The sequence below is a fragment of the Rattus rattus genome, chromosome 3 (genome assembly GCF_011064425.1).
Source record: "Rattus rattus isolate New Zealand chromosome 3, Rrattus_CSIRO_v1, whole genome shotgun sequence".
Lineage (NCBI taxonomy): Eukaryota > Metazoa > Chordata > Mammalia > Rodentia > Muridae > Rattus > Rattus rattus.
Genome location: NC_046156.1, coordinates 45,436,016 through 45,453,658, shown reverse-complemented (window position 1 = coordinate 45,453,658; position 17,643 = coordinate 45,436,016). Strand labels below are relative to the sequence as shown.

At 35.1% G+C, this 17,643-nt stretch overlaps 1 protein-coding gene across 1 annotated transcript in view; it reads left to right on the top strand.

The window, feature by feature from the left end:
- Nucleotides 1–17,643, top strand: part of Col11a1 (collagen type XI alpha 1 chain) — a 189,869-nt gene that overhangs the window by 111,758 nt on the left and 60,468 nt on the right. Inside the window, 6 exon segments of the mRNA XM_032897445.1 lie at nt 7,491–7,544; nt 7,668–7,712; nt 7,820–7,873; nt 7,988–8,032; nt 12,538–12,591; nt 16,547–16,600. Of these exon segments, the coding sequence (XP_032753336.1) occupies nt 7,491–7,544; nt 7,668–7,712; nt 7,820–7,873; nt 7,988–8,032; nt 12,538–12,591; nt 16,547–16,600 (306 nt within the window).

Sequence of the window (17,643 nt, the reverse complement as noted above, 5' to 3'; positions counted from 1 at the left end):
CTGGTTTCTTGGGCTTGAGGATTCCTCCTTCCAGGACTTTCTTCTCACACGTTCCTTTGGTTGACCCCTTCCCATATGTTTCTCCTGTAGACACTTACTTGTCTTTGGACTCAGGAAATGTCCATGTAATCTAGGATTTGTGGAAGATTCTTAATGTATTTACATATTATCAGATGCTTTTCGGTCAATAAAAATGATGTTGCAGCTTTCAAAAGTTTTTCCTTGCTTTTATCTGTTGGGGTGCAATCAACTGTACTACTCAAATTTTAGTTTGTGATATTGAAATATTTATAAACCTTTTAACAATAAATAAATATAATTGTCTGCTTGTTTTGAAACATGGAATATTCTTCAGCTTATAAAAACTGTTACTGACTAGCCTTGATGTATTGACTAATTATTTTGATAGCTATAGAATTTATATGAAATCTTTAATTAATTTGGGGGTAGTTATTTCTTTTTTGAAAAGATGGTACCCTACTATACAGTCTATGGTGGCATAGAACTCCCAGTCCTCCTGATTCAGTCCCAGTGCACATGAACTAGAGGCATGTACCATCATACTTAGTGCATTCTTTAAGTATATGTGCGTGGGATGTATCGCTGTAAAATATGTTTTCTTAACTTTTCTATTTTAATAGCTAAGCATAGCAAGTGTAGGAGGCACAGGAAATTCTAATTATACTACAACCTTAAGCATGTGTTAATAAACTTCATAGATAACTTGTGGGTGGCAAAACTTCCATCCACAACTGAATGCCGGTTTTCACTCACCTTCAGACGCAGTCTACATTAGGCTTTCCACGTGATTTGGTTATTATGTTTCCAAGAAGCCATTTCTTTCTTATTCAAAAAGATGTATTTTTAAAGCGATGCAAGAGTCATTTAAATGTGTTTTAGTCTTAAAATGCTCATCACTTATTTTCCATCTGATTTGCAATATATTGCTCAGAATCACATTTGCACTCTTTCAAATATTAAGAATTCACAACGGTTATATCTGTAGAGAACCATTTGTTGCACAACCCAAATCCATAAACTATTTTTATTTTATGTTGTGAATTCTTTATCTGTTTACTAAATGAATAGCAATCATAATATTCATTCATTTTGACTTAAAAATGATAGGAAACAGTCGTAATGTCATTTAAATGAGCACAATTGTACCTTGCAAGTTTATATGAAATTATGTAATCCATTTTTTCCATTATGTATCAATTTTTCGATCAGTATTCTCTGAATTCTTACTATTAAGATGTAAAAGCTAACAAAAAGAAAATGTTTCTCCTCACAGTGAGCTGGTACTTTAACCTCATCCTAAACTTAGGCATCTCGATTTCATACCACTTTTATTTTGAGGTGATAAGAATAGTTCGCTTCTCATTAAAAAAAAAAAAAAATGGGTTGGTCGCATGGGAGACCAAAGAGAACATTAAGCTTTTTTCCTATATGGAAGCCAGTGAAGATTTAATAGACATTAGTGTTTCATAAAAATAAAAAATACAAACAACTTTGGATGCTAAATTTAAGTTCTTCAAGGCCTTTAGTTAAACACTGTCTGAGTAGCAAAGTCAGCTGGGAAGCCAAACCATCAAATGTAATAAAAGATGATAATTGTCTCAGAACCGAAGGCTTATTCTAAAGTAGAATATTTTTATAGTTAGTCAGTATACCAAGTAGTTTTGCAAACTTTTTATTTATTGATGGAATGTTTCAGCATTAACTTGGGCCTGGTCTTTTATTGACTGTTTTTGATATTTTAAAGGTAATGTTTACTTGAATGTGCATTACGGAGTTTGTTGATAACACCTTACATAAAAAAAGGGAGGGCTTGAACATTTTCTTGGGTTTTCCCACATACTATGGAAAAATGATTTCAAGACATATGTTAATATTAAGAAAAATGTTCATAGTTTATTTGTAAATAGGGTAGTTTCTTCTGATCAGAGCAGACATATTTGTTTACATATAAAATTTCAGTAGTGCATGTCATCTACATATCAGACCATACTTGCATGTTAAATTCTTAGTCACCCTGCAACTAAGGGTTATGGCTTCCAGTGCATTTGAAGACAAAAAAAAAAAAAAAAAAAATGGAAGGTTTCAAACTTTAATAGTAATGTGCCAAGTATTTCTTACCATTTAAAACTTATATATTATTTGCTCTCAAGTAAATCAAAAGCACTTCTATAGGAAACACAAAATATACTGAAAATCAAATCATACAAGCAGTAATCTGTACTCTTTATATCATTATTTGACTCAGTATTGAAGTGGAACATCACAATTTTCTTGACTCGCTTGTTTGCTAAACATGAAACATTTGCTGTCTTCAAGTGGCAACATAGCTCAGCACCTTCTTTATGGGTCTACAGGTGAATTTTCTCTTGTGCATTCAAACTTCTACCTTCTAATTTTTCTCCATAATTAAGTGTGGGTCATCTGTAGAGGCCACTGAAATGATTCCTAAGTGTCAGCTACAGGAAATCTGGAATGCTACTTCCAATATATAAAGTATTACAGTCTATTCCAATTTATGGAGACAATATTTTGGGGAGAAATCCAATGTAAAGAAGTTGATTTAAAAACACAAAAACAAAGAAATCAAAGAATATTGCTCTATGCCCAAAATATATGGAGATGTATAAAAATTATAAAAATCTGCATTCTCTCAGCTAGTCATTTACACAATATTGGATTTCATCCATACAATTCTTTATATAAGAAAGATAGATTTTTTTCGTAGCCCCTCCCCCATACACATACCATTTTAGGGTAACATTTACAAAATGTTGGAAAGGGGTTAAAATTCTATCTTCTCTCTTTATTTATTAAATAAAGACATAAAACTGCCTGGAAAATGTTGGAAAAAAACTCTGAGAAAAGTTTGGGCATTTCCCCAACAAGAAATGGAGGAATTTTATTATTGGGATTAACCTATATTTCACTAGTAAAATATAGCCATTTATATTAAATGCTCTTATGGGCTTATTACATTTCTAAACAATCACTGTTCACTTTCTAATATTATCACTTTATATCTCACATATCTTCATTGATGAATGCTGAACTTCTTTTTTTCATATCTCCCACAAACTTCAAAGTGTTAAGATGTCCTAATAGCTGGTTCCTTGATAAAATCAACAAGATAGATAAACCCTTAGCCAGAATAATCAGAGGACACAGAGAGTGTGTCCAAATTAACAAAATCAGAAATGAAAAGGGAGACATAACAACAGAATAAGAGGAAATTAAAAAACTCATCAGATCCTACTACAAAAGCCTATATTCAACAAAACATGAATAGGAAATGGAAAATTTCTAGACAAATACCAGGTACCGAAGTTAAATCAGGAACAGATAAACCATTTAAACAACCCCATAAGTCCTACAGAAATAGAAGCAGTCATTAAAAGTCTCGCAAACAAAAAGAGCCGCGGTCCAGATGGGTTCAGAGTAGAATTCTATCAGACCTTCATAGAAGACTTCATACCAATACTATCTAAACTATTCCACAAAACTGAAACAGATGGAGAGCTACCAAATTCCTTCTATGAAGCCACAATTACTCTTATATCTAAATCACACAAAGAAACAAAATAGAAAGAGAACTTCAGACCAATTTCCCTTATGAATATTGACTCAAAGATACTCAACAAAATTCTTGCAAACGGAATCCAAGAGCACATCAAAACAGTCATCCATCATGATCAAGTAGGCTTCATCCCAGGGATGCAGAGATAGTTTAATATACTGAAAACTATCAAAGTAATCTACTATATAAACAAACTGAAAGATAAAAAGCACATGATCATTTCATTAGATGCTGAGAAAATATTTGACAAAATTCAACACCCCTTCATGATAAAAGTCCTGGAAAGAAAAGGAATTCAAGGCCCATAACTAAACACAGTAAAAGCCATATACAGCAAACCAGTAGCTAACACTAAACTAAATGGAGAGAAACTTGAAACAATCCCACTAAAATCAGGGACTAGACAAGGCTGCCCAATCTCTCCCTACTTATTCAGTATAGTTCTCGAGTCCTAGCCAGAGCAATCAGACAACAAAAGGAGATCAAAGGGATACAGAGAGGAAAGGATGAATTCAAAATATCACTATTTGCAGATGTTATGATTGTATATTTAAGTGATGCCAAAAGTTCCACCAGAGAACTACTAAAGCTGATAAACAACTTCAGCAAAGTGGCTGGGTATAAAATTAACTCAAATAAATCAGTAGCCTTCCTCTACACAAAAGAGAAACAAGCTAAGAAAGAAATTAGGGAAATGACACCCTTCATAAAAGTCCCAAATAATATAAAATACCTTGGTGTGGCTTTAACCAAGCAAGTGAAAGATCTGTATGATAAGAACTTCAAGTCTCTGAAAAAAGAAATTGAGGAAGATCTCAGAAGAGGGAAAGATCTCCCATGCTCATGGACTGGCAGGATAATACAGTAAAAATGGCCATTTTACCAAAAGCAATCTACAGATTCAATGCAATCCCCATCAAAATTCCAACACAATTCTTCATAGAGTTAGACAGAAAAATTTGAAAATTCATCTGGAATAAGAAAAAACCCAAGATAGCTAAAACTGTCCTCAACAATTAAACGACTTCCAGGGGGAATCACTATTCCTGAACTCAAGCAGTATTACAGAGAAATAGTGATAAAAAACTGTATGGTATTGGTACAGAGACAGGCAGATAGAACATTGGAATAGAATTGAAGACTCAGAAATGAACTGACATACCCATGGTCACTTGATTTTTGACAAAGGAGCCAAAACCATCAAATGGGGAAAAAAGATAGCATTTTCAGCAACTGGTGCTGGTTCAACTGGAGGTCAGCATGCAGAAGATTGCAGATTCATCCATTCTTATCACCCTGTACAAAGCTTAAGTTCAAGTGGATTAAGGATCTCCACATCAAACCATATGCACTCAAACAAATAGAAGAAAAATTGGGGAAGCATCTCGAACACATGGGCACTGGAGAAAATTTCCTGAACAAAACACCAATGGCTTATGCTCTAAGATCGAGAATCAACAAACGGGATCTCATAAAACTGCAAAGCTTCTGTAAGGCAAACGACACTGTCGTTAGGACAAAATGGCAACCAACAGATTGGGAAAAGATCTTTACCAATTCTACAACTGATAGAGGCCTTATATCCAAAATACACAAAGAACTCACGAAGTTAGGCTCCAGAGAGCCAAACAACCCTATTAAAAAACGGGGTACAGAGGTAAACAAAGAATTCACAGCTGAGGAATATTGAATGACTGAGAAGCACCTAAAGAAATGTTCAACATCTTTATTTATAAGGGAAATACAAACAAAACAACCCTGAGATTTCACCTCACACCAGTGAGAATGGCTAAGATCAAAAACTCAGGTGACAGCAAATGCTGGTGAGGATATGGAGAAAGAGGAACACTCCTCCATTGTTGGTGGGATTGCAGACTGGTACAACCATTCGGGAAATCAGTCTGGAGGTACATCAGAAAATTGAACATTGGACTACCTGAGCTATACCTCTTGGGCATATACCCAAAAGATGCCCCAACATATAACAAAGACACGTGCTCCACTATGTTCATAGCAGCCTTATTTATAATAGCCAGAAGCTGGAAAGAACCCAGATGCCCTTCAACAGAGGAATGGATACATAAAATGTGGTACATCTACGCAATGGAATATTACTCAGCTATCAAAAACAATGACTTTATGAAATTCATAGGCAAAGGGATGGAACTGGAAAATGTCATCCTGAGTGAGGTAACCCAATCACAGAAAAACACACATGGTATGCACTCATTGATAAGTGGCTATTATCCAAAATGCTTGAATTACTCTAGATGCACAGAACACATGAAACTCAAGAGTGATGACAAAAATGTGGATGCTTCACTCCTTTAAAAGGGTAACAAGAATACCCTTAGGAGGGGATAGGGAGGTAAAGTTTAGATCAGAGACTGAAGGAACACCCATTCAGAGCCTGCCCCACATGTGGCCCATACATATACAGCCACCAAGCTAGATAAGATGAATGAAACAAAGAAGTGAAGGTTGACAGGAACCGGAGGTTTATGTCTCCTGAGAGACACTGCCAGAATATGACAAAAACATAGGTGAATCCCAGCAGCAAACCACTGAACTGAGAATGGAACCTCCATTGAGAGAATCAGAGAAAGGACTGAAAGAGCTGAAGGGGCTTGAGACCCAATATGAACAACAATGCGAACCAACCAGAGCTTCCAGGGACTAAGCCACTACCCATGGACTGACCCTGGGTTCCAAATTCATAGGTAGCAATGAATAGCCTAGTAGGGGCACCATTGGAAGGGGAAACCCTTGGCCCTGCCAAGGCTGTGAACGTGATTGTTGGTGGAAGGGCAGTAATGGGGAGAGTATGAGGATGGGAATACCCATATAGAAGGGGAGGGGAGAGGTTAGAGGAATGTTGGCCTGGAAACCGGGAAAGGGAATAACTTTAAAATGTAAATAAATACCCAATTTAATAAAGATAAAAAAATATAACGTTATTATGTTTGACTTTAAACACTTACATGAATGGTTCTTCAATGCTGTATTAGACTGGTCATACCCGACAGACCTAATCCATGACTGTGGGGTATTTATAATTTAGGAGTAAATTGATGATGGTATATTGTTTACAAGGATATTACAATTCCCAGTGTTATTTTTCCTCTTTGAATTTGTTTCCCATTTTCCAGAATAAAGTATTATTAACACTTAACAAAAAAAGTCCTAATTGATCTTTGCTCTCCCTGTAACAATAAATAGATCAGAGTAGGAGACATTCCCTTTCATTCTTGGATGCTGTTGGGAAGCATAAGATAAGAATTAGGTTCTTTGGATTTCCAAACACAGATTTATTTCTTACTTATGTGACCAAATGAATGTGATAATATTCAAAACCAGTTAGAAAATGTAAATAAAGCTTTTCTTCTCCATGATATAATACAGCTTTAAAGCAAATTTATTTCTATTAAAGAGGTACTTGTACAAATGTATTAACATTAATTAAGGACATACTTAAGCTGTTACTGTACTTTATGAAAATATGATTTTCTTTTAGAATTTGAGAAAATGTATGAAATATTAAATTGAAATATATATTCATAAAATATCCTTCAACTTCTATTTGAGAATAAAAAATGTAACTTAATACTTTGGTTTTAAATTTAATACTAAAATAGTTTTTATCAGTTCATGCCTGCAGGCTTTCAGATGTCACTGTAAGTTCGCTTTCGAATTCAAGAAGGCACCTTGTGTAGTGACTAAAATGCATTTGTTTTTAAATGTCATACTTTTTTATCAAACGCTTCCAAAGCAAGAACATGCTTCTTGCTTAAATACTACCATCGAAGACCAAATCCATGCTTACCAAAATTAATGGAACTTGTGACATGAAGAAAGAAATTATCATATTCATTGATGATTACTCTTCTTCTTTCAGGGATCCACTGGATTTCCTGGATTTCCAGGTGCCAACGGGGAGAAAGGTGCCCGGGTATGGTGCATAAGTATATTGTCCCAAGATCACTAGCGAGCATGTCCCTACTTGAGTCTCTGTTTCTCATCCCCATTGACTGTGCGTACTACACACTGAAATTCTATGAATTGTCTTTGTCAGGGAATTGCTGGCAAACCAGGCCCCCGAGGACAACGTGGTCCAACGGTGGGTACTTTGTTTTACTACAGCGATTTGCATTTTGGTGTTAGCTTCCACATGGTTTTGGATTTACTTGGCACTGGGTCAGTTTTTTCTTCTCATCTCTTATGTAGGGTCCTCGAGGTTCCAGAGGCGCCAGAGGTCCCACAGGAAAACCTGGGCCGAAGGTATCATCCGAACTTACTGTGATTTGTGTTGCACATCCCTGTAGAGGAACGAAGTCTGAGTAGCAGGTTCACCTTAGATTCTCTTTTCACACTTTTCCTTTGCTTTGTTGCCAGGGTACATCAGGTGGTGATGGCCCTCCTGGCCCACCAGGCGAAAGGGTACGTATAGCACAGCCACACAAGGCACAATGAAAATGAATACTTTAATAAATATTTAAATTCTACAAGAGGGTACGTAAGTCTACAAGACACAATCATCTACAGTTTCTTACTTTTTATAATTCCTTTCCCCTGCCAACTTAAAACTTGCTAGGTCAGGTGCAAAGAATTTTTATAGAAATTAGAAAAATAATGTGTATAATAGGCTGAAGGTAGAACATGCCAATAAAAATAGAGATTTTATTTGAAATATACTTTGGTTCCCATGCTTTCCCCTGAGTTCCATGTTTGTGGTCAATTTGTCTCTGGAGCTGGCAATAGCATGATGTTGGTAAAATGCAAGTACCAGTAGCCATTAAGTCATGATCAATATTGCATTCAAGTCAAGATAAAACATCTATTCCAGTAAATAAAAAAACTATTTAGTAAATTGATTTTCAGTTGATATGAAGTAAAGCCAAATACAGCTGAACAACCAGGACCTTGGTTTGAGTGCTTTGGCAAGAGAGAGCATTATTAGAGCAATGTTATTTGAAAGCCATCGCCTTGCAAGAATTTTGAATTTAAAAATTTATAGCGCATCAAAAAGTATTGTAATCTGTCTTAGTTTTATATTTTATTTTTATTGGCTATTTTTTATTTACATTTCAAATGTTATTCCCCTTCCCAGTTTCACCTCTACAAACCCCATCCCGTCTCCCTGCTTCTACGAGGGTGCTCCCCCACCCATTCACCCACTCCCACTTCAGCAACCTGGAATTCTCCTACACTGGGTCTTAGTTTTATATAGTGACTTCATGTATTATTAAATTAAGCTAATGTCATTTTATAGGTATTTCGGGTGTAAGTTGTACAATTATGCGTGAGTACATGGGCATCAGTGTGTGTGAATGAGAGTTCATGCGTGATATTAGAGGATAACCTCTGAGATGATTTCTGGCTTTCTACCTTTTTTTTTTTTTGAGTCATTTTTCGTTACTGTTATTCTACTCTGTGTGCTGTCTTATATGGCTCAGGAGAGTACAAGGATTCATCTACCTGTGCTTTCCATCTCCCCTGGGAATAGTGAGATTACAGATGCAGACTCAGGTGTCAAGCTTTTTATAAGGGGTTGTGTGGCTCAAACAGAAGTCTTTGTGCTTGTGTCATCTTCCCAGCACACATTTTCTCCATTTTCATTTGTAACTTGAAGGTTGATATGCCACATATGAAAAATGGAAACACCTATGATGGATAACGGGAAACTGATCATGAGAATTTGAGTTTCTAAACCAAAGGTGAAGTGAAATTTAGGTTCCGTTTGTAACAAAATTAAAAGAAAAGAGTAAGCATTTAATTAAAGTTTCTTTATGGTCTAGTTCATATTTAATTAAATTACTCACTACATGTTTTTCTCTCCACATGAATTATTTCCAAATTAAGTGGATTCCTCTCACACATTTTGAATTCATAAATAATGTATATATTTGATATATTTGATGGTTCAAGTAATGGTCGTAAAAAGATATATTTACTTTAAATGGATGAATCATTAAATTAATAGAACAGTTTAACAAGTCATGTAACGACCGAGTTTTATTATGCTTTAAAGCACCAATGAAAGTGCATCTTGATTTGCAAAACAGCATGACTAGGCAACCTGAGTACTTTCAGAAAGACATCAGCGACAGTGTACATTTTGAAGATAAGAATGAAGGGTTTGTTTGTTTCTTTGTTTTGCTTTTTCTTTATTTGTAACCTAGAATGACTTATTTCTAATAAAGTTATTGAATCATTCAGGTTGTACATAGGGAGAAAATAGCATTGCTACAGTATGTGGTAAATGCCACATATATTCATATTCTCTCCCCCGTTTTCAGGCAGGAACTTTAAATATGTTTCACTCGTTTATGTATGTGTTTTTTAAATTAGTTTTTAATTAGCATATAAAAGATCTATTTATGACATTTCAAAACATAGTTTGTTTTTGCTGACCTAAGATTTTTTACTTCAACTCCTGTTTTTCATCTGGTTGGTCCCAAGTGGCCAGTCCTGCATACATATACAGACAAGTAACACTAAATGGGCTATAACAAGTAAATAGGTTGTGTGCATGTGTGTGTTTGTGGGTGTGCATCTGGGCATTAGTGGTTATTAGTTGTTATAAGCTTGAAATGGACTGTGGGAAATGTGAGAAGTTGAAGAAGGAATAGAAAGGGCAAAATATTGGAATTACATTAATCATGTATGATTTACAAATAATTATCAACTAAATAAAATCTTAGTTTTACAATGAATTTCTTTAAATGTTTAAGTTCTCATGTAGATTTTGAAGAATAATGGTTTCATGTTTTAAGAGGGTAAATTATTAATTCTTAATACTCATTCATTGGAGATTTGAGACCATTATTTTTTCTTCTATATTTATTTATTTATTCATTTAATCATTTTATTTCTTTACATTCCATAAGTTCCCCCTTCCCAGTTCCCCTCCCATAGTTCCTCATCCTTTAGCTTTTGATTATAATATAGATGCTATAAATATCAAAGGCTTATTTGTAATGTAGTATTGGATTAAAATGCTATTGAAAGTCTCTTTGTGACGACATAACTGATAGCATAAAAAGTAAAGTACCCTGAGCACCTCCTTCAGTAAGCTGTTTTCTTGCTTTGCAAACAGTAAGTTTAACACTCATCTTATTACACAAGACATTTTATATAGATTATGTCCCATTTTGCATGTCTTCATTTCATAGATATAAATCATGTCCTTGGCAAGTCTAGCCTTAACTTTTAGCAATCCATTTTCTTGATACCAAAACAATCTCTATAACTGAATGGACTTTATGCATTTTAGAGATGTGTAAATAAGAACCTGAATGATATAACTAATTCCATATCAAGCTAGGAGTGGTATTATAAATGCCTCGTAGGGTAGCATGTTAATAAGAATAATTGTAGAGTTCATCTTGTCTTGTGTACTAAATAGTGTAATGCAGAGAACAACACTGACAAATGACAGAATTATTGCCCCAGCGTGTTTACTAGGGCTGAACGTACCACAATGCTTTAGTAATGATCATGTATGCTTCCTGTTATCTGTATATTACTAGACTCAGAATTATTTTGGAGTGCATTGGAGTTTTCAGTTTGGAGGTTGATTGAAACTTCATTTAATATCTCTCTTTATAAATGCTTACAACCAATATTAAAAGAATATGCACTGTGAAACTCCTCAGAGAGATGGACATGCTCTATTGCTTTTGTTAATTATATTTGATTACTTAAATTTGTTCTTTGACACGTTTCATATATGTGCATAAGGCATACTGACCATTCTCCCATAGCACTCCTCCTAACTTCATCCTACCACTGTTTATCACCCCATCTCCTCAAATTCCAGTCTCACTTTCATGTCTGTGCTTCCTTTGTCACCCACTGTGATGAACTAGCACATCTATGTGAAACTTGGTTTATAGCTGTCTCTTAGCACTTGTTGGACCCAGCAGGAGTTACAGTGTAAAGAGTGTGAATTCCAATCTCACAGATTCTCTCAGTAGCCCATAGTTCAGTAACAAGCCACCTCATGACTTTCATGACTGACTGTTGATAAGGCCAGTATTGTATATGCCAACTGAGGTGACCATACTTGCTTGTAAAGTTTGTGATGAGTCTACCTCCTGTTCTCTCTTCCTCAGTATCCCCCAATCTTCGAACCGGATGTATATATACATCTTGTGTAGGAATATTAGCATTTTATACAAACAGTAAATAGTCACAGTTCTCTTGAAATAATGTTGGTGTGTTGTGCAGTTTCTCATAGTTAGATGGCCCCACCCGGGATTCCATCCCATATACTGTCACCAAACCCAGACAATATTGTTGATGCCAAGAAGTGTATGCTAACAGGAACCTGTTATAGCTGTCTCAAAATCAGATGCTCTCAACCAACCATTGGAATGCAAACAGGATCCCCAATGGAGGAGTTAGAAAAAGGACTGAAGGAGCTGAAGGGGTTCCCAACTCCTAGGAAGAACAATATCAACCAACCAGACGCCCCCCAGAGCTCTCAGAGACTAAACCACCAACCAAAGAGTACACATGGAGGGACCCATGGCTCCAGCCACATATATAGCAGAGCATTGGGCATCAGTAAGAGGAGAGGCCCTTGACCCTGTGAAGGCTTAATGCCCCAGTGTGGGGTAAAGTCAGGGCAGGAGATGGGAGGGAGTGGGTGGATGGGTGGGAGAACACTCTCATAGAGGCAGGGGGCTGGGAGAAGCCAGAAAAGGGGATAACATTTAAAATGTAAGGAAAGAAAATATACAATAGAAAAAAAACAAACAAAAAAATTAAATCATTTCAGCTCTAAGCTAGACTGGTCAAAATATTATATTTCCATGCTTTCATGACTAAAATGGGGAAATTCATGAGTGTTTTGTTTGACCAAGTGAACTACAAAAGACATAAAGACATATCCTTGAAGATTTATTGTTAAATTTTCTCTAACGTTTTTGTGTTTTCAGGGCCCTCAAGGACCTCAGGGTCCAGTTGGATTCCCTGGACCAAAAGGCCCCCCTGTAAGTCTCACAGGTTCTCTTCTGCTTTATTGAATAATATTTTCATGCTTGGTAGTGATAGCTTACAACTTTAACATGTCAAAACTGTAATTATTATAAGAAATGCTTAAAAATATTGAATTCAAATATTAAAGAATACATTTGTAGTCTTTTAAGTTCTTACATATTTTGGAAACATAATTTAGATGTCACTTGTTAAGGAGTAGATTAAATCAAAGCTAGAGTAGTATAATTGTTATTTTTCAATTGCTTTTTACAATCAATTCATTTACAAAACTCACAATAATTGTAAAATAGGGAATATATTAAATGTTAGCATTTTCCTGTTTTCTTCCGCAATCAAATGGAATCTTCCATGCCTCTTTAATGGGTACATCCTAAGTCCCTCCCAACGTTGTGATGCTTCAGAGACCACATGAAGATTTATTTATTCATTTAGTGTCACAGTTTTATTTCTATGTTGTATTTGCTTTTTAATGTCTCACTATGTAGCCCTGGGTAGCCAGAACTTACTATGTAACCCAGGCTAGCTCTTACATAGATTTCTGTCTACTTCTGCCTTCTCAGTATTAGGGTTAATGGCATGTGCTACCATGCCAGAATTCATTAGATTCTGAGACCTTTCTATGAAATTTTCTTAGCTCAGTGCCTTTTGAATGTTCTTTATTAATCCTCACAAATTTATTGAGACTACTTTGTTTTTTGAACATAAATAATTAAAGGATTATCAGGTGGGGTCAGTTCACTTATTTTCTGCCTCTCTGTCAGTCAGTTTAATGTAAATTATAATGAAGTTATAATTCTGACCCCAGACGGAGCTGCACTTTGGACATTGTTGAAGATATAATTTCTCTCCTCTCTCTCTCTCTCTCTCTCTCTCTCTCTCTCTCTCTCTCTCTCTCTCTCAGCCCTAGTCAAGGTTTAACAGACCTTGCATGCCATCTGGCCAGTGTTAATGTTTGTTAACCATTGCTGTAATCTAGGCTAGATAGTCCTCCTCAGACTTTAATGCTTACATAATTGATTCTAATAAATTAATCATCTTGAAATATAAGAATAAATGAAATGCTAATTATGGACACCTTTTCTTAACCTTTTTTGGTAATTTAGGTGGTGTTAAGAGTATGTTTTAAAACTAAGTGAAGAGATATCACTTTAAGCAAAATTATTACATAATATTTTCTGAAAATTTTTAAGATTTGAAATGAAAGTATCTGCTATTGTTCTGGCATCATTGCAAAATGTTTTGCACAAAAGAGTTTTTGGAAGCAGGCATGCAGTATTTAAGATGAGAGATAAATTAATCTCCTACAAATAATTATTCAATATCATATTAATAAAATATATAGAAACAAAAGAGTTGGGGCTTGGGGTGTTTCATGCAGAATTTGTAGATTTCACACCAATTTTAGACTTCTGTTTTTTCAAGGTTTGTTTTTTGGTTGTTTCCTTCCCTCTCTTCCTCCCTCTTCCTCTCTTCCTCCCTATTTCCTTCCTTCCCTCTGCATCTCTCCTTCCCTCCCTTCCTTTCTCCTTTACTCTCTCCCTTCTTGTTTGTTAATCCTTTCCTTCAAGATGTGGTCTCAGTACAATAATGTAGGCATTCCTGGACTCCTCTCCTTCCTCCTTCTCTGTCTCCCAAATATTGTAATTCCAGGCTAAGAATCAACCTAATACAGTTATCTGATGGCAATGTTGCACATTTCAGTACTATATATTCATATCATTTAAGAACTTGTATTAAAATTTGTAACTTGACTATCATGTTGTATGTAATTCTACTTTTAGGAGGATCCAAACTCCTTATCAATTAGAAGGGAGAGACATCTTTAAGCAATTACTAGTGTTATCACAGAGGCCCATGATGAATCTGTAAATCTTCATGTAGATGAGTTTGCTCATTCATTAGTCTTCCAACTTCATTAAAGGATTGACCTCTTTTAATGAATAAAATGTTATTTTAAAATCAGTGTTATGAACCTGCTGGGAAATTAGTTGGTTTTATTTTATTGATTAGTAATGTAGACTCAAAATAGTTATTCAAATATATTGCATAATTTTGAAACATATACTTACTTCAAGGCAAAGCTTGATGGTATGACTCTTTGGCCCATTAACTCTGTTCCTCAACTCTCTAAGAACTCCATTAAAAGTCATGACGTGTTCAGTCCAAGATAGAATTATTTAAATCTCAGATCACTATTTCAAAAGATGATAATTTTGTTAATTGAAATATAATTTGTTCTAGTAAGGAGCAGGCTACTTACTGCTTACACTCATAGTTTTATCAAGAAAGAACTGGAGAAGAAACCAGTAACATGTATTATTCTTCATGTAACATCATATTAGTTTGAAAATTTTATAATGTCCTCAGATTGATAATATATTTTCCCATCTGTGTTAAAACAGTGGTGATACAGAAGTGTTTTAGTATTCTGTTTGATAAAGCTACAACTAGATCAATCTACCAGGATTAACTATGTGCTTCTGTGCCCCTCTAAGCTGTAGGTAAGACTTCATTCTTCATTACTATACACCTAATGACTAATGCAGAGGTAACTGATACATTTGAAAGAAAATAAGTTATTTTTCAAAATGGGCCCTTAAGAGCTCATCATTTATGCTTTGTGGATAAGGTTGGCAATGAAATCATCTTGCCGATCTTGGACACAATAAAAACAGTCAGCAGGCCTTGATCATATGAACCGTCATTCTAAAATAAAGGCGCTAACTCACACAGCATCTTATGTGTCAAGATGGAAGGGATCAGGTAGCAGAAATTGTTGGGAACACTGCCAGAAGCAGCCCTGAAGCATACCAGCCATTCTAGTAGTCAATTCAAAGTGGAAAAAAGATGACCATGAATGTGTTCTTTTTTGAGTCAAAGACTTTTGTTCAAACTGGCTAGATATTAGCATGTATAAAAATAGACCTTCAAAGATAACCTTATTTAAATAATTAACAGTAGCAAAGGGTGGTGTGCTAGGCATTTAAAATATCTTGATTAAATAGTTATATATCTCTATTTATTCATAATGGAGAGAATGTTTTTACATACCTACTAAATACATTTTAAAAAATGAACTGATGCTGAATGCCTTCTGAGGAGTGTAGTCTACAAGGCTGTTGGTAGAAGCAGTCAGGCACTATGAAATATTTAGAATGTGGAGTTCTTACAAAGCAGCTTTTGGGGAAAAAAAACCTTTTCATCGATTCTGCAATTTTTTACCCACTTAGTTAATTGCTTCATTTCTTTCTTCAGACATGGAAAACAGCCCTCTTTGCAGAAGGCAGTCATAGAGTAAATATTTCCCTAGCTTTCATGAGTATTTTAGTTCTTAGAGAATATGTAAAAATTATTCCTGATGACTTCTACAAGTGAACATTGGTGATTTTTGTTCGTTTGTGTGTTTTTGTTTTTGTTTGTTTTGTCTTTAGTGTACATGAAACAGTTTGACAGGTAAAATGACAATAGTTTCACAAGTTAGCATTTCTTCCTCATTTTTGTCAGAAGCTCAATGACCACTAGAGGACACTAGCTTTCTCTCTTATCCACATTTCAGTTACTTGGAATTCAATTGTGAATGAATCTCAACACTAGAAAACAGGGAAAGGACATTTTATGGTCTAGCGCTGGATAACTAATGTTTTTGCTGAAGCAACACTACAGACTTATGCATATGTTTTTAAAATACAGATTCATATGAAAAAATTTCATTGAAATGCAAAGCCCTGTGTACAGTTCTACAGAGTTCCCACTGTCTATGTTTTTCATTACAGAGGCAATTCTCAAACAAATATATATAAAATCAACTAAATCTCAATTTATATAAAAATAAAACTACCAAAATGAAGTTTGCTATAAATACAAGATGGTTATCTTTCTGGTTACCCTTGGGCTATAACATAGGAACAGTGTTTATGAGACTTGGCTGTTTAATGTTTGTTATTCCAGGGCCCTGCTGGGAAAGATGGGCTACCAGGACACCCTGGACAGCGTGGAGAGACTGTAAGTGACTCCAACTATTATTATTATTATTATTATTATTATTATTATTATTATTATTATTATTGCTGTTGTTGTTATTGTTATTATTTATATTATTATTTACTACTACTACTACTACTACTACTACTACTACTACTACTACTACTACTACTATTACTCCTACTACTGAATTGGAATTTTCTATATCTCAGAGGATATAGTTTTCAAAAACCCATTTTATTATTAACATTTAAATTGTCAGTTGAAAACTGGTGGAATGGATTGATTTTTTTCTTTTCTCTTTTCCTTTCTTTTTTGCTGTCCTGTGACATGATTTGTTATATACTATCACACCCAATTTTATTATGTTCTATTTATCCCTATGGTAGTTAACTCTTTTCTTTTTTAACTTTATTTTTTATTGGAAATAGAATTTTTTCTCATACAATAAATCTTAATTATAGCTTCTCCCATATTTCTCCCAGTTCCTTCCCACCCCCTTTCCCCTCCAATCCACTTCCTTTCTATTGCTCCTTAGAAAAGAACAGACATCGAAGTGACCACAATAAAACCTGACAAAATAAACTGTCATGAGATAGAATAAAAATTATCGCACAGAAGCTAGACCAGACAACCCAAGAGAAGGAAAGGAGCCGCAAGAGCAGGCACGAGATTCCTGTGTCATTCCAGCCAGATCGCATAGGTGTACAGATGTGATCACTTGCCAGAGCGTCCATGTTGCTGTATCTATCCATTCATTTACCCATCCATCCATCCATCCATCCATCCATCCATCCATCCATCCATGTATGTATCTATCTATCATCTATCTATCTATCTATCTATCTATCTATCTATCTATCTATCTATCTATCTATCATTTATCTATGTATCTAGCTGCTCTTAAGTAGTCTCTCTTTCCTGTTTCTTCTCATGCGAGTTGTCCATATCCTATCTCTACTTCTGTTTAATCTATCTCTGATCTGACACCTTGCTTCTCAATTACATGTAACTTCCAAATGTGGCTTCTATATTTACCTTCATTGTTTTGGATTAAAGGTGCC